General features: G+C 35.8%; 1 protein-coding gene across 2 annotated transcripts in view; it reads right to left on the bottom strand.

Annotated features, from left to right (window-relative positions):
- Positions 1-1,938: 1,938 nt before the first annotated feature.
- The window catches only part of ZDHHC17 (zinc finger DHHC-type containing 17), a 69,770-nt gene continuing 48,279 nt past the window's right edge, over positions 1,939-23,429 (bottom strand). Inside the window, exons 11-18 of one of the 2 annotated variants that reach the window (XR_001873058.1) lie at positions 16,778-16,902; positions 13,639-13,701; positions 12,359-12,452; positions 8,559-8,642; positions 8,009-8,166; positions 7,115-7,209; positions 3,730-5,113; positions 1,939-2,208 (exon numbers count right to left, since the gene is read on the bottom strand). Coding sequence is in view for 1 of the 2 variants with exons in the window: in XM_017804398.1 (XP_017659887.1) it covers positions 4,975-5,113; positions 7,115-7,209; positions 8,009-8,166; positions 8,559-8,642; positions 12,359-12,452; positions 13,639-13,701; positions 16,778-16,902 (758 nt within the window). In the remaining variant the exon portion in view is untranslated. Of the gene's footprint in view, positions 5,114-7,114; positions 7,210-8,008; positions 8,167-8,558; positions 8,643-12,358; positions 12,453-13,638; positions 13,702-16,777; positions 16,903-23,429 lie in introns of both variants that reach the window. The other variant, XM_017804398.1, reaches the window with a different exon arrangement.

Raw genomic sequence — 23,429 nt, 5'->3', positions numbered from 1 at the left:
TAGGTCCCTGAAAATGGTGGAGGGTTTTGGCCTCTTGAAGACAATACCTGACAAAGCAACTGCAGCCCAACAATAGAGCAGAAGAAAATTCTGCCTTCAAAACGTGACTTGAACTGAAGTTGATGAGCAAGGAGTAATTGCAATTAAATGCATTGAAGGCAGTGTAGATCTGCTCCCTGTGAACACAGCAGGTGGGTGAAAGCCAAACTAGGGCCTTCACCCTTCACTCTGCTAACCCAACACTTCAGGAACTGTTGCCAATAAAGGTCTATGAGTAGGGGACAACTACTTGTGCCTTAGCCAGATCTTGAGTGGAAAGCTCACAGAAGAGCTTGGCTTCTTTTAGCAGCTGGAGCTGCTCCCCACCCGTAAGGCCTGACTGAGCTCACAGCACCCACACTTGAACTTCTTGTGAAGCAAACAGGAGCCACCTTCTCAACAGGAGAGAAGTTTCAACCCTCATTGTGCAAAACAGAAGTTAGTTAAAAAAAAAAGAAAAAAGATTCTTTTTTTTTAGGAAAAAAGGAACCCTTCACAAGTGAATTTATGGAAACACATTCAAGACTGGGAATGCTGCAAGAAAACATTAAGCAAGTGAACAAGTGTGTCAGTGTGGTCTGAGGCAGTTTCCAGCAACCGTGGTCTGAGGCAGTGAAGCAATGGAAGCCAAAAGCCTAATCAGAAAAATACATATTACTCAAAATAATACATGAAAAGCATTCTGTACAGGTTACAAAGGAACCATGTGGATAGGAGGAAAAACAGACAGCCAGCTCAAAATGTGACTCAGTTCACAGAGAGGGAAAGATCAGAACTGGAAAAGACAGGCAGAAGCAGCACACATTTCAGGTGGGAGTTAGGAAGCAAGCAACGGCACAGCCTAGGAAACCTGGGCAGAAACCTTTGACCCTGCTACTCATACTGCAGGCATTGCTTTCATAGCAAAACCATCTGATTTTACTTAAAGGCAGCTAATGGGAGGTCAAGGCACTGAACTCTAATCAAGCCATAATGAGGATGCGGAGGGCAGGCTTCTTCCCAAGTAAAACAAACCCAAGAACCAGCTTTCAAGTCATCAGGAGCCCACCCATACCTCCCAAGCGCAGCAACTGTTCTGATGGAACACTGCAAATCTTAAATGGAGACCTTCAGCACAGAAGGTAAAATGTCTTTTTTTTTTTTTTAAAGTACCTTCCCTGGTCTTTACCAGACAAGCCAAAAGGGTGGTCAGCAGAGGTGAGCCTGGACACAGCCTCACCAGGAACATTGCTTGGGGAAGGAGAGAACAGCACCAACAATTCTCAGTGTCAACACTGAAACCACACTTAGTAGAAAACAGACTTTTTTCTCCCCTTTAGGTGTGCTCTTAAGTCCTAGCCTTATACTTTAATATATGTTCCTGATTATAAATATCTTGATTAAATTCCAACTTGGACTGTTACCTTGTTTCTACTCAAACAGCATGGACCAGAAGAGTCAGGGTAGTCAGTAGTCTGTCTCTTGTAAGTGCCACCTAGAAGCACACATCTTGGTAACGCCTCCTAGCCTTATGTCGATGTCTCTTTTACCCTTAGAATACCTCAAATGTCATTAAATACATACCTCTGGCCACCTGAAACATTCCCTAGATGGAATTCTCCCTTAAGAAACATTATCTTGCCAGCATGCCTTGCTCAAAAGACAGGAATATCTAATTAGTGAATGGTAACTTTAAACGGTACTACAAAGGTATACTTTACCAAAATCTAGTGTAGTAGCTCACAGGATCTCACATCTGCACAGAACTGGGAGCATGCTATCTGCAAGACACCTGTATGTCTTTCAGAAAGACTTTACTAAAATAAGCTGCAAGACGACAGCTATTTTTTCACGGTATGGCTTCTGAAACTGGGCAGAAACAACACTGTATGAAATCACATCCCAAGTCAAGACAAACACTGCATCTAAGAGTCAATATTTATTTGATTAATAACTTACAAAATTTAACAGATTTAATTTATGTAAGGAGAGCTAATTTATTAAACATTTTACAGATTTTTTTTTGTTCACAATGTAATACACATCAAGATCTTGACAGTATTAAAATAATACTTGGCACAGATATAAATAAAGAATATACAAAAGAATCCATAGCTTAAAATGTAGTGATGCTGTTTTACACATTATTTGAAAAAAAAAAATCTGGTGGACATCAAAGAATACAAAAACCTGCAAAGAAACAGCACATGTTTAGGGCCAAGACAAAATTCCTATTTATTCTACCTATGTCAGATTAAGTTGGTCTGATCTGCTGTTGGTCTGGATCAACTTTGTTAAGTTTCAGAAGCAATGCAGTTTTGGTTCAACAAGTGAATTTTAAGTTTGATAACTTGACAGAAAAATGCATAGTTGGCTCCGCCCTGCTTGCTTTACGATTTCATAAACAATTCAGTGTTACTCAAGACAAGTTCTATTTTGCACTGGAAACATCATACATCCCAAATCCATATATGCATGTTACTTTTCACAATTACCTACTATTGTTCAAGTTCTGCAGGTCTCAACAAAACTGTCACCAGAGAGCTACTGATAAGTAAATAGTGCAGAACTCACTATGTGCTTCCAAAGATCACCTCTTCTTTTAAAACATATTTGACATGGAGTGCATGACACAATTCATGGCAGTTAATGCTACTGGGCAACTAAAACCAAAGCTTGTATCATGTACTGAACTGCTCTCCTGGTGGCTAGGCAATATTTAATAAAGTGTATTGAAACTCCTCAAGTCAACCGACCCCCAACAGAAATGTGGAAATAAAGAATAAAAAAAGAACAAATATGCAGAAGATCATTGGTGATTTAAAGAAACTACACTGTAAAGTCTTCATGCTTTTTTCTGATTAGGAAAAAATATGAATAACTGAAGTCAACTGTTTTCACTGAAATAGGACGTGTCCTTCATTAGGATTACAAATTTTGTCTGACAACAATAGCAAAAGCTTTTTGCCACCCCTATACCCAAACCTCTCCTGTTAAAACTGTGTCCAAGAATGATGTTGATTTTTCCAGTATTAAACATTCAAGTACTCTAATTCTGCACTTCTGTAAATCCTGATATCTGGTACTTGCAAACTAAGTGTGTGTCTTGAGATCAATGAACAACTACAGAAAAAATGTTTACTTGCAAATACTGAACATCAACTATTTACAGTTTCACTGCTTCTCTTACTAAGGCAAGGGCCGGGAATACCACTAGATTGCTTTATTACCTGTAATCTGCATATTACAGAAAACGCTAATTTTGCCAAGCATCAAACATGCAGTGAATTTGCAGGGCATAATGCCTATTAACAGCAATATTGAACATCACTAAAAGCTCATTAGATATCTTCCTACACTTTTTTGGTTGAATAAAATGAAAATGAGCAGCTTTAAATACACTAAACACACACTCACAGAGAGAAAACTATTTGATAAATTATTTATATACAGATACACATTCTTTACACTGGTCTCAGACATCTGTTTTCAGGTCCCTCCCCAAACTCCCCTCACAGGTTCCTCGAACCACTAGGTTGCTACAGCACTTATAAGAGAACTAACCTGATTCTCAGTCTCTGTCTCTCTGTAAACAATAGTTAAGGAAGCAGTGAACAATTCACTATGAGTATATGAAAACACCATAACAAAAATCAGTGCATCACATTCAGGAAAAGCCCCTTTGGAATGCAATTTCAGATCATTCCTTACCTTCCAAATCTATCTGTAGCATGAGAACTTAAAAATAGAAATTAAGAGTGATTTCCACGTGCCAGTACACCATCTTCTTCAGAATGCTGGTTTGCATTTTCTGTGCGTGTGTGCAATTATGGGGATTCTTAATTTATTTTTTTTTAAAGCTTGGTTTCTGTTATTTCACATCCAAACGAAGTAAGCATTTCAGGCTACTTTGGGTTCTTCTTCTGCAGTTGCATTCAATTTAAAACTATCTTGTATTTGTATAACTGAGACTTTTGCTTTCACATCTGTGGTATCCTCCATGCAATTTCTCTTCCAACATGTCTCCAAATCCACTACACTGTACTGTGTGAGGACCAAACTTAACACTAAAACATTGCTAGTTTGTAAGTTGCTCATACAATTACTTCAAAGATAATGACTTCTTCCCCACTTTTTTTCCCTGAACATTATATACTGTAAACTAATTTTACAGGTGTATCATGCATTTAAGCAGGGCTTTAACTTTGACAGAAAAGCTTTCCTTATTGGCACAGTTGTTTATTTCAGACTACATTATTTCAGAACAGGGTTAATACAAGTATTTAGTTTTACCACTAACCGGTGGCAAAAACAATCACCAAAAAAAGTGGGCAATATATTTTTTCTCAACATTACCTGACGTGCCCTACTGCTATAACTTTACATGTTACAGGGGATCCCCACCATACAATGTTTTTAACAGTACTAAAAAGCACATTTTTCAATGTACATCATACTACAGAAAATCTGTATTAAAAAAAAAAATCACATTACAGGAACTACAACATAGCGATCAGTGAACTCTGTAAAATGAAATTTAGTTTTATATTCTAGATTCTTGTTTCAGTGGAATTATTGATACTGGGATACAAATTTTTTTGCTCAGCACAACATAACTACTTATGTCAATACTTCAATAATCTCATGCTCCATTGTGAAAGACCTTAAATAAAAAACCCAACAACAAATACTGTGAATATGCTGTCATGAATAATTCTCATGTTATGAACTGTTAAAATCCCTTTTTGATCTTCCTCCTCTTCCGTATCAGGTTTGGCAGTTTATTCTGTCCATTTTTACTTTTGTTAATAAAATTCTGATGAAGAGAAGGTACCTTTATGATTCATCATCAGCCCTACACATAGCATGCTACTCTTCAAGGGATGCGGATTCGAGAGAGAGAGAAAATTTTTCAGGCACCACTCAGTATGATATGCGCACAGGATGAAGGTGGTGCTACACTAGCTGGTAGCCTGATCCTGAAGTTTGGTCATATTCTATTGTATACTGCCTTGTCCAGTCCACAATAACAGGCCGAAAAAGACCACAGCATCTGAATTCAAAGAAGTCTATAATGTTCCTTATACATCCATGGCTAAAAACAAAACAAAAATACACGTCAGTAAGCAATATCATGGCTCATCTAACAAAGTACAACATCTTTTGCCTACCTACAAATTTGATTATTCACCCTTTAAGTTCTTAAATTCAGAAAACCATTTCAGTTCAGAATCATCTTTATTGATGAGCAAGTTCTGAAACAACAAGTAGTCACCAGACTGGTTAATGTTTGATCATTGGACATAATCAAGACACCAACTTTCTTTCACTACCTACCAAAACTGTATGGAGAAATGTAACATGTTATTAGCAGTACACCATCATGTAGCACAGCATGGTAATTCAGATCCCTAAGAGGAAAGTTGCATTTTACAGATGGATAAGACAAAACAGCATGAAGTAATGTCTTCCTAGAATAATTTCCATCTTTATTAATATCTATTTTTGCATACATATTGATTCACCAGCTGCAGGTCTAGGATCAACCAAGTCCCTTGACAACACAAAATTAAGGAAGCATTATATGAATTAAATGAACTATTCAAGCACTTTCTGTGGCTGAATGAATTGTCAAATATTTAGGAAACCTATATAAAAATTCCAACATGTTGGGGGTTTTTCACTTAATTAAACATGGGCTGAATAGATCACGGTTTTCTGGAAGAGAAGCTCATGTTATGACATATGCAAGAGCAGGTCTAAGCAAAGAGGAGATGACAACTATTTGATGTCAATGCTTCATGTGACAGGTAATGCCAAGTCAGTTATTTTGGATATCTGGTGTTATTTTCAGGAGCCACTTTTATAATAGCAGCTATTTCAGTGAAAATGGTTTGTGAATGTGACATTAATTTGGGGATGAAACCAGCAGTTTTTTCCAACCCTGTGCACCACCTTGTGTTCTTCAGGAAAAATAACTATCCAGTTTTGCTACAACTCTAATCTGTAGGAACACTGCAACCACACGGAGATGCCTGTCTGCTTCTTACTACAAGTTTTGTATGAAGAGATATTAAAAAAAGAGATTTATTATTTATTATTTCTAGCACAGAAATCCATCTGCAACATAACAGAATCACAGAATGGGTCAGGTTGAAAGGGACCACAGTCGGTCATCTGGTCCAAACTCCCTGCTCAAGCAGGGTCATTCTAGAGCACATTGCACAGGACTGCATGAATCCATGCTGACTATCCTGATCACAACTCCTACCTCCTTTTCCCCAGGTGGCACCTGAAAGACCATCGGTTCCCACAGGAGACATAGCATATACAGCAGGATGGCACATGCTTCTGTCTTTCCCAGCTCCTTTTGTAACACGCTCTCAACCCACCAATATACCAGCCTCATGCCTTCATTTATTTCCTGCCTTGGCTCCACAAGCTGCTCCATGTCGCTGTATTCCCATCCCAGCGCTACTTCACCTCTGAGCCCCACTCTTTCCTCTTGCACCCTCAGCCCTACAGAAATTAGAATCCAAACCTACCCTTTTACATACAGCCCAAAAGGCCATGTCTCACCTATGCAACACCCACTTCAGTTCCTGGGGCATCCTGCTCCAAACAGCTTTGCCCATGCTCTTCCTCTTGAACAGGAAGAAAGTGAAGACTCTTTTCTCACAGAAAAGAGAGAAAGGGGAGCAAACTCAACAGCACATTAAGTATTAACCAGGGCAAAGTGCCTAGTGTGGAAGTGAAGATCCAGGTCAACATCAACATGCTGCAGTAAGCAATCACCTTTGGTCTGAGCATTTGCTTTATAAAAAGGATATTTACTTCCCCATAAACTCTACAGCAAAATACAACCACATTCTTTTCTGTGTTTATGCATCTCTACACTACAAAACATTTATCACTTCCTTTAACTGGAGAGAATGTGTTACTGTAAAAACAGCTAGATTCAGCACTCCAAGTAGAGAAAATACTCTAAAAGTATTTAGCTGTATTCTGTTTCAACAAGCAGCACAATTCAAGTGTATGTAAGTGTATGACACATAAGAAATGTGTCATAATAAAGTGTATGCGCTTTAAAACTTACTTGAATGGGCTTTCAATAGATGTGGTTGTAACTTTAAAGTGCTTGTATCTTCTTGCATTCATTCTTTCATTTGTCGTGATACCCAAGCAAGATATCTGAAGACAGGAAGAATAAGTAATTTAGCTCACATAAAAACATGCAACCAAGTCCTGCATGAGCCAGACTAAAAAAGAACCAAATTTACTAGTTTAAATTCTTTCTTCTGAAGCAGCAATTTTTGACTGGGGAAATTATTAGGTCCAAACGTGACACATAAAATTTTGAAATTGATATATGTTGTACGTGATGAATATTGTAGAAAAAGCAGGACAAAACTTAAATTTACTGAAAAGTTTTACCTAAGTCCTAGAGGATAATTTCTATTTCTAGGACATCTGGAAAGATTAAATCTCATGGTTCATTAATGACAAGACAAACTGAAAGTCTTTCATGTCATACTTGAAGGGTTTCAGTATGACTTCTCTTAGAAAGCATAAAGAAAATTTGAGTTTGGTACAGTAATGTGGCCTTAAATCACACTGAGGCAGTGCAAGAAATTATTGCATTTTCTTTGAAGCTACCACTCTCTTTCTGCTAATGACATCCAGCATTATTCCAAGCTGGCCCCACAGATCTTAACCTCTATTATTCTTTATTGCCTTTCTCTGTTCTGTTTTACCTTTTTGTCATTCTGAGAATGGAAGGCAGGAGGCAGGTAGAAAAAAGAAAGCCCAAGTGAATGAGAAGTGAATGATGCCTAAGATCGAGAGAACAGATGCTTGCCTGCAAGAGCAAGGCTCAGAGACCAAACACTTGATCTTGCACAATGCACAAGAAAATTTAAATGACAGAACTATTTCATATTCTTATGTCACTCCCAAGGCTCAGCATTGAAAGTGAAGTGCTCTTCCATACCTGATACATCTGACACATGAGTAACACAGCCACCCACATGAAGTGAAACACACTGTTTAGAAACATCCAAAACATCCATGGAGAACAGGTAGCAATCTGTGTAACATAGGTCCAAAATCCATCCTTTGTGTAACTTGTCTCACAGTGGAAACCCCAGTCTAGAGAGAAAAAGTGTCAAAAAATATACAAGAGATTTAAGGTATGTTTATTGTACATCAACATAATGCTCACATTAGAATGTGATAAATTAAACAAGAAAATAACAACGTGCCAAAATAGTTTTACTTGCTCTCTTTTCCTTTCCCAACTCCTTGAATAAATGCCATATGCACATACTTGGCTCTTATGAATTAAAAAAAAGATCTTGGACAAGGAAAACATCATCATCTAAATTAAAACACCCAATATAGTCAAATATTAACGTGCAGTTCAATTACAGAGTAAAAATATCCACCACTCTGATAAGGCAAAAATTTGTAAAAATCCATACAAGGAGATGAAGTATTTAGAAGCAATTTAAAAACCAAAACAAAAGATCACATTTACTCACAAGAGATACATCCATAAATCATCCAGCAGATCATAAAAAGCAAGAAGAACAGGTATCCCATAAAATAGCGATGGTTCCCTGCTCCTAAAGTTGTACAACAGGGATCAAATTACTATACTTTCAACAGAAAGACAAGAAAATTTCATTACTTGCTTAGAAGTACCGCTTATTTTATACACAGAAACATTATTCTCCAATATTAAGCCCATATAACTTCAAGACAGTGAAATTAGCTGGCATATGGGGTTTTTTTACTTCTCAGACAACAAAGCAATGTTTCTTCAATTTTCTTCAATTTCCATCACATTACAACTGCAATTCACTAATTCATTTGTAACCTCTTCCAGGAACTAATAAAATTTTTGATAGAAATATTTAGAACAATGTTGGTGCCAGCTGTTGCAGAGCCCTCAACAGCCAGGAATTACACATCAAAATATTATTTAAAAGCCATTAAAAAATCGTCAGACTTCAGAGTTCACTTTCTTAAAAGAAACAGAAATACGAACAAATACATAAGCTTCCTTGTTATTTGTTAATAAGCTAACTTACACCTTAGGTTTTACCTGCTTCATGAAGCTAGCTAAAAATAAAGTATCTAGCAGAACTTGTAAAACAGATACATGTAACTGAACAGATGAGGCCTAAGAACCTGGTTATAATAATGAATGAGATAAAAACTACTCTGCTTTAGACAATTTAAATGGAAGAAAATTCAGTTACTAAAAGACTGATCTATTTTTAACATTAATAGAGCTAAAATAAGCTTCTTATGTGAGTACATCATAATACTGAAGTACTCAGCCTTCCTTCTGGATCTAAAATATGTCCAGTGTTGCAACCTTCCAACAGCTCCAGGCTGTAAACTAAACCCACAGAGATGATAATGACTACAAAAGACTTGGCTGTCATCATCTACCACAGCATTTACTTCTTCATTATGTCAAATGTTTTCCCTGCTAAAACAAGAGCATCCTCTGGAGGCAGAAAATAATCAAGTGCTTTTAGCAAGTGAGCTGAAAGATTGTATAAATAAGAGATGAGGAAAAACACACATACAACCCAGGCCAGACTAAACAAGACATTTCCTTGAAAATCAAACAAGTTCCTGCAGACATAAAATTATGTTGTAACATTGCCTTAATCACCTAAGGGCATATGAGAAAGTGCTGGGAATTTCTCTGAGGTATCATTTTCATTTGCATTCTAAATTTCAGAACTGTTAAGTTTCATAAAAGACATTTTTTTAAAAACAGAGAAGTTAAACAGTGACCTAGAAGTCCATCTGAGAGGCAACTGATGCGATGTTTCTTTTAGCAATATCTTCAATGATACTAGACCAAATTCTGCCTAACAGGAAATCCATATGTGTGGGGTAAAAACATAGGTGTAGCATTTAAAACTGTAAATGAAACAGGTACAATCTTTATCACAGTTAAAAAACAAAAGTCTTCAGAAAAAGAAAGCAGAGAAACTGTATTTTTTAATAAGACTGGACAAAACACAGCACTATGCTCTACAGTTTCATCCTGGACTGGCAGGAACAGAGTGAGTTATTCTCCACACTTACAACAATGCTGTAAGAATTTTTGTTAATTTATTTTATATGCTTGTGCTTATACATAAGTAATAACATAAAATAAAGATAACTGATTTCTTACTGATGGAGCTATACTGTAGGATTTAGACAGTTTGCTAATTTCATAATTTTTCCAACTTTTAACTCCTTACAGGAGGGGAAAGTGATCATTTTTCTAAACCATGCAACAATTTCTCAGGTACACAAGAACCTAACTTCTGAGTCACTGCTATCAGAAAAATAATTCAGTACAATGTCAGCATATATTGTGATATTACATCTTAAAATTTGGCTCTAGAGATTTTCATGCTACTATTTGAAAACTACATTTCTGTTGCAAGTCTACAGTTTGTGTTTGAAATGCAACTACAAGTTTAATAAAGCTTGTTATTTTTAATTTAAAAAAACTGTAAAAAAGTAATGCTATTTTGATACTTTATTAAAAAAATAAATATAATCACTTGTAGAGACTTGCTTGCTGTATTTTTAACTATAATTCTGCAGGTATGATGAAAATAACTTGCCCCAGTTGCCAATTTATTTATTTTTCAAATAGTCTGCACTTTTTGTCACCCTCGTCAGAATGGTAAAAATATTCTAAGTCTCTTTATGTGCGAAGTTTTATCCCCAAAGGATTTATTTTAGAGTGTCTGTAAACACTCTTACAAGATTTCTTGATCCTATCTTTAGCAACATTCTTATCTTTCTAACACATTCCACATGCATCCAAATTCCACCTTTCCAGAAAGGCATGATTCATGTTTCCCTTTTTGGCAAACATACCACGAATGCTGTTTTAAGAATGGATTCTATTTTGCAATCCTATGCTTAGAGTGACCATGTACCAATCTTAGAGACAGAGAAGCCATATAAGGTTGTTCAGACCATCATTCCCTCCAGTTCAGCTCCACCTCCCATACTGTGATTCCTAATGCTTTTTTCCCAGCATACTTTCAAGGGCCCCAATGTTTATTTTTACCTCCAGTTATCCCACTCACACCACTATAAGACAGATTCTGCTTTTCCATCATCACTGTTATTTAAAAACCATTTCCTCCACCTAACCTAATCTCATTACTCACATACTTTCATGACACACAAACTAAGGTCTTTCCTCCCCCATTTGTTTTTTGGTTTTCCGGTTATTGATAAAAATACTGGTTCTGTCACATTGACATGTATTCCTCAGCGCTCTTGCAAAACAAACTATGACTAAAGTGTCTCCAAAACCTGAGCCCATGCTCCCCTGCCTGTTTAAATGAAAAATTTCTTAGGTCTTCATTGTTAAACATCTAAAATATAAATCACAAGTATCTCAGGTAGTAACATCTGTAGGAAAAATAAAATAGAAGGGGATGATGTAAGTCGATCTCAATGAGACTTTAGGAATGTTCTATTAAAATTCAAATGCCAGGACTGACTACTTTACTCTTGATTTTCAGGTTAAACTACTCTGATTATGCATTATCATATCTACTGGAAAGACTGCAATAAAGTATTTATTGGCTGCCAGCTGTCAGTGAAGCCAGGTCCTAATTCCTCCCTATAATTAAAAGTTACCTCAGCCTGTGCCCTAAAAAATTAAGCCAGTGAAGCAAGATGCACTCATCTCCTAACTGTGAAGTCTTCAGTGCTCCTTGCATAAATAATGGCTTTCAAATAAGTTTCTTAAAACTGACAGGGAATAGCAGCATTTAGAGACTTTATTCCTGTTCTATATCCATTCCTTCCATAATCACTGGGGAGAATAAAAGACAACCTGGATAGTCAAAAAGAGGAGAATACCTCAATAGGAAGTCATTCTGTATCTAACTGCTATAATCATGACATTTTTCAGTACGTATACTTTCCCATTAAATTACTGAATTTTACTGGTGAAAATGAAAATCTTCTATCTTATGTAATGGATAATAGTTGTGGAATTGGCACGTGCCTTTTCAGCGGTTAAGCTTTGCATCTTTTCATGACTAGAGTTTATGTTAATAAAAATACATATATAGGAAACTGAATTAGACACAGAACAATTTTAAGGAAAGACAATACAAATCAGAATAAAGCAGAAAACCACACATAGAAAAAGAATTAAGCTCAATACTGAAAATCTTTTTCTTCTACCTAAAGTCCTCGACTGCTTTTCTCAGACTTTGGCAGAAGCCAAGTCACTTTCACTGTGAAACAAGAAGAAACAAAACCTCGAACAGTATTTTAGCAAATTACTCACCTACGCAGTTACCCACCCATGGGCAGTGGTGATCAAACTTTGCTATACATCGATTGCAAACACCACAGTGTTTGGACCTCACTGGCTTCCGTATCTGTAATAGTTATTGACACTTGTTTAGAAAAGCAAATTACCCTGATATACTTTAAACAGAAAAACCCCAAACCCTCAATTTAAATGTAAATTGATTCGCTATTGTTAATTCCTTAGAGAACTTCAAACTTGATGCTAATTCTTAAAGCAATCCCAGCTATTAAACTTAATGTATACATTGTTTAACACAAACATCTTTACAACCACGCTGAAATGATTTTCACACTGTTTTTGTTACACAAAGGATTATTTTCTCCATACAAAGTTCTTCTATCACCCCCAGCTATTGAGTTTTGTATAGCAACCAGCTTCATTTCAGGTTTTTAACAATGAAAATACAGAATGAGCTTGAGTTCCATGATTCTGTCAGTATCATTTGTAACTGAGCTCTAATATAAGTTCTTCAGGTTATTTTCTAAAGACAGAAATACAACTCAACAAGCAGAACTTGGTGGAACTTAAAATGCTAAATTACTCTCAACAATTTTTCTTGAAAGGTTGTTTTGAAAGAAGTGGTCTTTTATATATATGTATATATATATATACACCCCCCCATCTATCTATCTATATATGTATGTACACACATAGTTTTTAAGGCGCCAAATCTGTCTATAATTTACCAGCTTCAAAACTAGGAATATTAACATCACTCATGTTCTATATAGGTCAGTTTTGCAGTGTAACACTGATAATCTTGAGAATTTTATATTTACTAGTTAACTTCCAAAGAAGAAACATATTACATTTCCTTATGAAAATTAAGATTTTTTTCCCCCTCCTGACTACTGCCAAATAGAGAAATGCACCTAATTTTTGAACAAAGTATTTTATTAGAAGCACAACATAATTTTTGCTGTGAGTTACAGAGGCAGTGGAATGTCACCTGTGATTTTCATAACTTGTTAGGTGTATAACCAAACATCTTAGTAGACATATTGAATACTTGGATTTTGACACTGGCAAGTTATTTCCACAGTGATCTTTTTTTTCCTCTTACTGTTGCATTTTTTTTGTGTACAGACATATTATTTATTGAAAACACAAATTAAATATTACAAATAAACCCTGCCCTTGAAACTGCATTATTAAGGTCAAATATGTGCTCAGTATTGGAAGATTAATTTTGGCTTAGCATTAAAGGAAAAAAAATAATAGTAAATGCTGAAATTTAGTTAAAAAAACACTACCAAGCAGGTACTGCAGAATATACTGAGGTCCAGACTTCCTGTCTCTGCAAGTTCTACTATTGTCTGCAGCAAAACAAAAAAAAAAAAAAGAAAAAAGAAAAATTATAATTTAGGCACATAAATAAATGCTGATAAATCATTTTCAGACCCATAGCTGTGAACTCTTTATGTCAGGTAATTTCTACACACAGCAACAAATTAAATTCAGATGAAACTGATTTTTAATCTCTTTATTAAACCAATATACACATTCTTCTTCTAAATTCACTTCTAAATTAATTCTAGCTTATACTTATTTCTAGTCTATTTAGGTTTAACTAGAGAAAAAGCTAGCTTATAGTAACTGTGATACATCCAGGGTGATCAACAACAGTTTGACTAACATGTTAAACCTATTAACATTAATGCAGTTGAATTTCCAAACAAGAACATAAGTAAAACTAGCTATCAGGATCTGCCACTCTAAAAACAGGCTTTCTTTACAGAAGTCCCTCAGATGTTGAAGCTTCAAGAAAGAAAATAAATAATGCAAACCAAACCTCCTCTTACAGATATTCTTAAGGGTCGTCACACTAAATGACGGCATTTTTATTTTGTACACTCCTTCAGTACCCACTTCACTGTTGGAAAAGAAGGAACCTATTACTCCATTAAATGGTTTCCTAAAATTTTTAAAATTCAGCAGCTGAAAACATGCCATGTGAGACATAAATGACATTTGCAACATATGGAAAATATCCCCAAAACATCTTTTGCCAGCATAGCCTTCCTTGAACTAGAAGGAATTCTCTCAGCATAAATAGCTTAACGGCAAATAGATTAATCTACTTCTCCCTTTCAAGCCACATATATTGTTTCATCAAGCTGGTTTCTCATTGCATAAGCAATAAAATAGTCCTTGCAATTATTTTCTCATCATAGCAATACAAAGATAACTTCCTTAATTAGAAGATGAACACTAAGGTACCTTGACTGAAATCATAGTTTTCCTCTAAAATACTAAACTGGTTAGGAAAAATTTATAGAAACTTTTTCTCAAAGTAACCAGTAAAAGCTGGCTGATACTAAAGTCTGAAAGCTACACTATTTTTTCCCCCTTGATTATTATATTTCCACCTACTATTTGCACAGTATCCCTGCCCCCCCACTGTAACCCTTCATATTCCCTCTCCAAGCAACCACTGACATTCATAAGCCCTTCCAGGTCCCTCTTGCAACTTGCCAACTTCCAGTTCTTTGCATCCCTTTCTCACCCCTTCTCCCATCACTCCTCCAATATTTCCCAGTATAGGACTTGAAAATAAAGGGCTCCCTCACAAGAGGGACTTTTGTATATTATCCAGATGAATAGACAGCAAAAATCCCACGAAGACATACCTACTCTGATTTTAATGCTGCTGGCATGACTTTTGATACCTTGGACAATTTCATACAATACATTTTGGACAATTTCATAAATAGTCCATCTGATTTCAGTGGGAGTATACCACTACACTACAGACTCACAAAAGGATGCACAAAGGAATGTACATGGCGTGTTGCACAACACTGGAGTTCAGTACTGTCCACAAGCAAAATCCCAAAGCTCAGAAGAACAGAACAAGAGCAGATGAATAGCTTTTAAATATAACTTTCATGCAGACCCAGAAGTACTCAAGGTAGAGCTGTAAACCTTTGTAAACCTTTGTCTATTTTCTATGCTTTTGAACTGTATTAAGAGTGACTTGGGTTATTTTGTAATAAAGAAGAAAGAATTAGAATAACAAACATCTGAAACTGTTGCTTACTACACATTTCCAAACATACTTGGTCATCTGGAATTAGAAGAATTTTTTTGCTTACTTATTCCAAAGCTAAAGGCTAACTCAGCATTAAATACTTGGAGACAAATTATGAAAACATTAGGAAGTGCTACACTGCACGAAGGTAAGGCACATCCTACAGTGGTTCATACCCGTGACAATATAACATTTTACAATGTGGTTAGCTGCAATGTAAGAAATCCAAAACATTCACAGCCATATGCATCTGCCTGAAGAAACTGCATTTTGCAATTCCTACCAGTTCAACAAGGCTTTTGTAACCACACTTAACTACTTAAGCAAGTAGATCAAATGAATTGCATCTTTGTGCAATTTGCTGAATGCAAATCAAAGTGCCATTGCTGACTGTTCTATTTAATTTAGTCCAATTGAAGAAAGAGAACTTAGTTTGGAATTTACTTTGGCAAAATTGCCATAGCAGAAATGGAATTTGCAGAGTAAATCTAAAATCTGCACACTGACTAACGACTTAGTTATAACCTATTGGAGAATACAAAAATCATTTAATCTACCACAACCATCCTTTTAACAGCTATTATAATTTCAGTCCTACATAAGGACATCATTCCAAACGGTCTAACGTTGATCCACACGGGTGTTTTCACAAGTAACCATGAAGTAAAAACTCAAAGCTCGTTTTTGGTGTGATGCAGTCTAGGAAACTTAAAAGAAACCAAAACAAAATGCTTCTGCTGTTTGTATAATTGTGGCATATTCGATGCTCACTTTGGTTGCTGAGAACAAGACACTTCAATTAAAAAAAAATCTGAAATGCTAAAAATAATGATATAATGTCCTAGAAAGGAATCATTAGATCATCCATATTTTCTCTAATACTTATGCCAGAGCAAAAGCCCAGCTCAAACCACTATGGGTTTTGGTTGTTTTAGCCTCAAAATGTTTGTCAAACTAATAGTTTTAGACACAAAGCTAAGGAAAATTAGAGATGCTTAAAAGTCTGGAAAACTTTTATAAAATTAACTAACACTTTTCCTGTAATGGGCTATATGTTTCAGCAGGGTAGAAGCCTGAAACTTCACATTTTCTGTTTCACCCAAATGCTTTTCAGACTTTTTATCTTGAAAATTCAAATCACAATTTTATTTTGCTACTTAAAATGACCAATATGCAATTTTGCATCAGTAAGACTTGAAATATATTCCATATGTAAAAAAAAAGAAATCAGGAAGACTTTGCAACATTTTAAACCTTTTGTTATACAACTTATTGAAATTTAATGTACTGGACAGCAAACTACTCTGATCGGCTGCTGGAAGGCTGCTGAAGAACAAGTTTCACATATCTCATGGCTTTACCTTTTTCTTTTGTTCTTCCGTGGCTTTGATGATTCCTGGATCAGATTTCCAGGATTTTCCAAAATTGTAGAAAAGTGCAACGCTATTAGCAAGGAATGGAAGATGTATAAAGAAAAAATTGAGATGTGTTTACAGTCAAGGAATCCAAAGTATAAAACTAAATTTCCTCCTGAACATACCCACTGACAATTCTAAAATAAAATTAAATTTAGTCACGTTTTTACTAGAGCTCTCGAGTCAGTGTCTTCTGAATTAACAAAATTCAGCATTGCTGTAAGAACTAGTTTGGTACTTACTATTTTCTATTGCTCAAACTTCAAAACTTACTTTCAAGAATGCTGTACTCCATTAGGCGTTTCTAAAGCATTTATCTTTCTAAAGAACGAGTAACAATAGTTCAGTTTTTGCAATTATTTTCTCTTTTAATTAAATTAAATCCCATGAAATTTATTTTCTTAATAACTATTTCCTGTTTTCACAACGATTTCAGAGCTCTATTTATAAGACAGACATTTGACTGCCTATGTTTTCAGTGGCTTGACATTCCTGTGAGATCACAGGATGGACTGTTTCTAGCCATAGAAGGAATTGTGCTGCAATGACCAGTGTTGCGTGGCAATCTTCTCCCAACACCACTTATCTCCAAGAAAGGTGGTATCTGAAACCTGGTCCTATAATAAGGCAGTACCCATATTTTGCATCAATGACAGTTATTTTTAACATACGAATATGTTTAATACGTACGAAATCACAGAATTTATTATTCTCTGGAAGTGTTTATAAAATCACTTACCATATAAAGACAGAAAATAACAATTTGTATTAAAATACATTTCCTGCATTGAATGTCTTGCCATAAAATATGCCTTAGAGCATAGTCTTAGAGTACTTGACATTTCTTCAGAGAATTAAAACATTTCTTAGCAATGATGTTGAAAAACCAAATACTTCAGATATGCCTCTTCCACAAAAGGTAGAAAATTATGTATTCTGTTAAACCCACAAAAGACTTGACTAAACCTGACTAAAGATACCTGCTGTAAGTCATAAGTGCAAGGAGATGCCCTATACTTGACAAAGCTGTGGTGGCAGAAGCCTCTACAGCACTGTCCAAGCATAAAGGACATCTATTACTCATGCACAAATCACTGCACACTCAAATTACACTACATTTTGAGAAAGTTAAATAAATACATACAGATCTAAGTAACCTGTGATGAGAAAGAACCCTGAAATGCGAACAAATACAAGCAGGCCTCTTTTTTACTTCTGAAATGCTAACAAAGTCTCAGTCACGTGAAGTGTATCCCAAATAATTTTTGTTCTCCTCCTGTTCGGGGGAGGAACTGGCTGTGAATTGGTAATAAAAAATATTGGCAAGTTAAATTAAAATTTTAATAATGTATCTTATATGTAGAATATTAGTATTATCTCACTAACGGCTAATTAATCTTTCCTCTAACAAGCTGTTTCCTGCTAGTTTATAATAGGGGGAAAAAAGCATAGCTATACTATAACCTTAACACTCACAATTCTATTTTATACATTACAGATGAAAAGCTCTGACTTCAAAATTTATACAGTCCAACTTCTTCCTATTTTTTTTCTAAAACTATCTGCTGCCGAGAATAAGCCAGTTCAACTGATTTGTCTAGCTAGATAGATTACATTTTCTTTAGAATACTAAAAGAACCAGTAGGGGGTTTACTGCAACAGTTAAAACTGTTTTTTCACTAAAAGTACCTTAATCAGACACCTGTTACAAACAATAAAGATACAACTGAAAATAATTATATGACCCATTCCTAATTACCATGCGTCATGTCTAGACTTTTAAAGAAGATATAGGGAAAGACGGTTTATTTTCTATCTAGTAAGAGGGTTTTATAACCTTAACGCTTTGGAATTGTTTTTTTACTAAGTAAAATTTGCACAACCTGTGTGATAAAGAAGCTGTTCATTTTCTGAACTTACATTCCCCCATTTTACTCCATTAAATATAGAGAGAACATAAAAGACATCCCACAGAGTTTGTTTTTCCTGTCCTTTCATCACAGTGGTGTAAGATGAGTGCAGTGCTGACAATGTAAATGGTGGCAGATAAGGTACTTCTATGCTGAGGATGGGTGTAGGAATAGTTGTGCTTTCGGAAGAATTTGTAATGGGAAAGCTGGAAACTCATTTTCGCTTAGGAAGCCTGCAAAGTGCCTTCTCAAGAAGGCACTTTTTTCCCCCTCTTCTGCAGTCCAGAGGGGGTTGCAGACAGCTGTGTTATCTCTCTCTCTGCTACGCTGGAGAAAGACAACCATAACAGACATGTACAGAGGCCTTGGGAAGGTGGGGGAAAAACAGAGAGGATACTAAAGGCCCTGGAGAGGGTGGGAACTTGCCTTTTCTCCCTGGGGCCTGGTGCTTCAATAGCAGTGTCAGGTATTTTTAATATTCTCGTGTTCTGGCCTTCTAAATAAACTTTTGAATTCTTTCCACTGCCTTGGCATTGCTGGGGATACCTGCATATATTACTTTACAACGGGAGATGTCGGGAGACTATACAAGAAGTTAAAAGTTGTCTTCTCCAGCATATTTCCGGTATGTGATGTGGATAAACAACTCCAGCTGTAGGATTCATCTCACCCACCATAAATCACTCAGTATGCCTTCACACACATCAGAAAGGAAAAAAAGCCACGTCCCACCTACCTTCAGTATCAAAATATTTAAATTAGGTCAGAGAAGCAGAGCCCTACAAGTGGTTATTTTTTGTCACTGCTTAAACATTAAACATTAAACTTCAATACAGATGTTCACCCTCGAGGTATCTAAAATCATGCTGAACTCCCCTGTGAAGTTATCATCTTGCATCACAGACATCTCTCAAAACTCTCCATATGTAAGAAACCCTTGTAGGTTTGCAATAGCTTCAGAGTAGGGAATTGGTTCTCCAGAGAGTGCCTCGTTTTGCCCTACCATCCTCATTTATAACTACAAGGAAAAATACATTACTACATTATTAAAGGCTGAAAAATGCACGATACAGCAAATATTCACCTTCTGCCTTGCCACCAGTTTGCTGTCTTTTCTGCAGTTCCCCCAGTTTTCACTGAGAGAGACAAAACAGAAACACCCCATTAAAACTTCCTACTTCTAGTCCTGATCAATATCCTTTAATTATCAGAATAAATACAAGAGACTTCCTCATATTCAGATGGAACTTTCTGTGGATCAGTTTCTGTCTGTTGCCTCTTGTCCCATCGCTTAGCACCATTAGAAGAGCCTGGCTCCATCCTCTTGCCATCCTCCCTTCAGATACTTATAGACATTGATGAGGTTCCCTTTTGGTCATCTCTTCTCAAGGCTGAACAGGCCCAACCCCCTCAGCCTGTCCTCATTAGAGAGATGCTCCAGAACCTCAACTCATAACAGCTGTGCATCTGGATCCAAGAGTCCAGGTAGACAACATCAGATAGCTACATGAGAAGCCTCATTTCACTGGGCATTTACTAGACAAAATCCATCTGCAATTAACTGAAGCTCTGCAAAAGCCCTCTACCTCCATTTCTATCTAACATAAAAAAATCCCTTAGCTTGCAAATAAATTAGTGTATCTCCTTTAACCCAGATTTTTTTTTTAATACTTTTTTTACTTTAGAAAAATTATTTAGACATGGGAACAGAAGTTCTGGATAGCTGGGCCCAGAGTTTGGATTTTTTGGGTCTTTGGTTCCTCTAGAAACACAGCCACTGGCTTCTTTCTTTCTGCACGCAAGGCTTTTTACTGTTTTCCTGAAACTAACTTTGGTAATAGGAATTTTTTTAAAACTGCTTAACTGTACCAATTAGCTTGTTACAGTTTTTAAAATCCTTTGCTATTGTATCAGCTTTGTGAAAGCATGAAAATCATCATGAATTCTCTTATACCCAGTTTTAAAATCATGCCTAACTGAAAAAGTGTGCAAAACCTAAAACCCATCAATACATGAAGTATATTTGAAATAAAATAATCAATACAGTATTAGTCAATTATGAATTATTTTTAAAAATATAAATTGGTTTATATCATCTCATTATCTCAGCATTGCAAGTAGTATGCTGTAACAAAAAAAAGCTTACTTAATCAAAACTGCACACTGCCATTTGCACCAAATAGAAGTGGCAGAAACAAAACAAAATACAGTGAATATTTTGGGTGACAGCAAACTCTGACATCTTAGAAAAACAGAGCAGTATAGGCATAACAGGCACTATTTGTTCAACTGGAACTGAAAAGACTGCAAGAACAACTGAGATATGAACTCCGTACACATGCCCTGGATTTTACAGGACACGAGAAAACATTCTACCTATAAATGCTAACGAAAAAGCACAAAATGTGAAATTCTAGTCTTACATTATTAAAAGTGCAATTTTAAATAAGGTTTTTTTCTTTTAACAATAAGACTAAATTAAAATATAGTGATTTAGTGTGGGGGATTTTTGAGGGCATTTTCCCCCTACTCTCCAAACAGTAGAAGACTAGAATACATTAACAGAGCAAGACATAACTATCGTTTGTTATGGGCAAAATATGTTTACAAGGAAGCAGCAAAACAGTGGCATGGAAGCCTAGGACAATAAACTCATCTACAGACTCATAAATACATAAACCATAACTTCCTGATTCCCTGCAAGAATAGGATTTCTATTTTAACAAATACACCAGATTCAGAAGCTGCTGAGAAAAATCCAACAAAATGGAAATATTTACAAAAAAATTCAGTACATTTTCAAGATTAGTCTTTTGGAAGGCACATCATTAAACCTTAGAATTTAGAGCCTTATTTTTCCTGTGACCACCCTGAAATTCAAGAAAATGCACTGCTAATCTTTGGATTTATTTGTTCTTTATGATACGTTTTATCAACTACCTTTTTTTGTCCCATTAGGATTAAAACCACAAGACCTGATGATCTTCCAGACACCTTCAACATATCTACAAAAAAAGAAAATTCTTACCAAACACACAAAGATTAAAGTAGTACTTGCAGCAGTTAAGATCTTTATGTTATTTATAACATAAAGTTCCAGCAAGGCAATTCCTGATAGTTCTTTAAGGTTAGAAACTTTTTTCCCTGAGCAAAAGAAAGTCAGAATTCATGAAAACTATCAGGGCAGGTTTTAACACTTGAACATTATAGAATATAAGTAGTACTCTAGTCTGCTGTAAGCAATCCTATGAAGCTGTAAAAATGCAAGAATTTTTTCTCCAACCACAACGCTGTGCCTCATGCTATAAAATTAGAGCAGGCATGCAATTTCTTTTATCCAATAAAGCTACAGGGCAATTTTCCAGAAGAAGAATGAATTTGGAATCTTATTGCAAAGACTTCCAATTAAAAATCACCAATTAAAGGAAGATGGCCTCAGGCACTCAAGTCTCTAAAAGTGCTTGTCAGAGAATTGTGTCAGCCCTAATGAAAGCAACTAGTAACTGAAGGTTTTAGACTACTACTTCTGTGTACAAAAAGACTTGCAAAGGTTTTGAGACACCAGCTCAGGACAGAAGCAGGACAGTATTTTATTGACATTCTGAAGTCAGGCTTTATTAGGGTAACCAATAGTCTATGTTTACTACTCCTAGTGGGCAATTAACATTATTCTGTGACCAAAAAAATATGCCGAACTTCAAGCTGTTTAATCTGAGCACTAACATAAATAAAAATCTAAGCAAGTTGGGACACTTATGAAGGAAATATGAGCTTCAGGATAAAACCCTCACAATTTGACAGCCATAATACAGGCCACCATTGAGTTGCGTTGACTGTCCAGCCATTATAATGTAGTCAAGGACTTTAAATCAAAGTTGGACACCTTCTGAGATTTGGTTTAAACTGATGTTATGTTAGCACAAGAAAGAATTTCACAGTAGATCAACATTTGCAACCCAAAACATGTAGTAGCATTGGCAAACATAAGTTTCTATTTTTAACTACTACTTTTTAAAATGTTTTTCATATTCATTTTGTACTCGCTTTCCTCATTCTGCAGCCAGTAAGTAAATTTGAGTTAAAACATAGAAAATCAGACCAGGCAGAGAGACTGGTAGTAGGACCAGCATTTCTAAATAACTGTTTCAAGACACATTTACATTAATATTGATATAATTTTTTAATTTTTAAGGTTTTTTTTAAAACATAACATAGCGGTCATTTCCATTCACACGGGACTCCTATTCACAGCAGCACCTTCGCAAACACCGTCAGAATTGAAGCCAAAGGTAGCATGGACGCAGGGTCTCCTCTCTGCTCTCAACCCAAAAATACAAGGCTCATTTAGCTAAGGATGTAAAACATATTAACAAGATGCCAAAAGGTATGCTCTGTTACAATCCTATTTCATGGCAATTCCTTCCATAATGGAAAAAACCCCCAGTTTCTAGAAAATCCAAGCCAGGATCCTCATAAAGTTCACTTCAACAATTTACTGTAAGAATTGTATTAAGCACCAAATCTCTATTTTGTTTTCTTGGCTACTGAAATTACAATACCCAAGAAAGTTATTTAAAAATCTGTGGTGGAAAACTGATATTCCTCAGTGAACTCTGAATCAACTTCTACCTGCACGAGTATAAACAGTTCGTATCTAGACAGAAAATCAAAGCAAGAAAAAGATGGCA

The sequence above is a fragment of the Lepidothrix coronata genome, unplaced genomic scaffold (assembly GCF_001604755.1).
Source record: "Lepidothrix coronata isolate B3197 unplaced genomic scaffold, Lepidothrix_coronata-1.0 Scaffold9, whole genome shotgun sequence".
Lineage (NCBI taxonomy): Eukaryota > Metazoa > Chordata > Aves > Passeriformes > Pipridae > Lepidothrix > Lepidothrix coronata.
The sequence above is the reverse complement of the archived record's forward strand: the minus strand, read 5'-3'. Positions and strand labels throughout refer to the sequence as shown.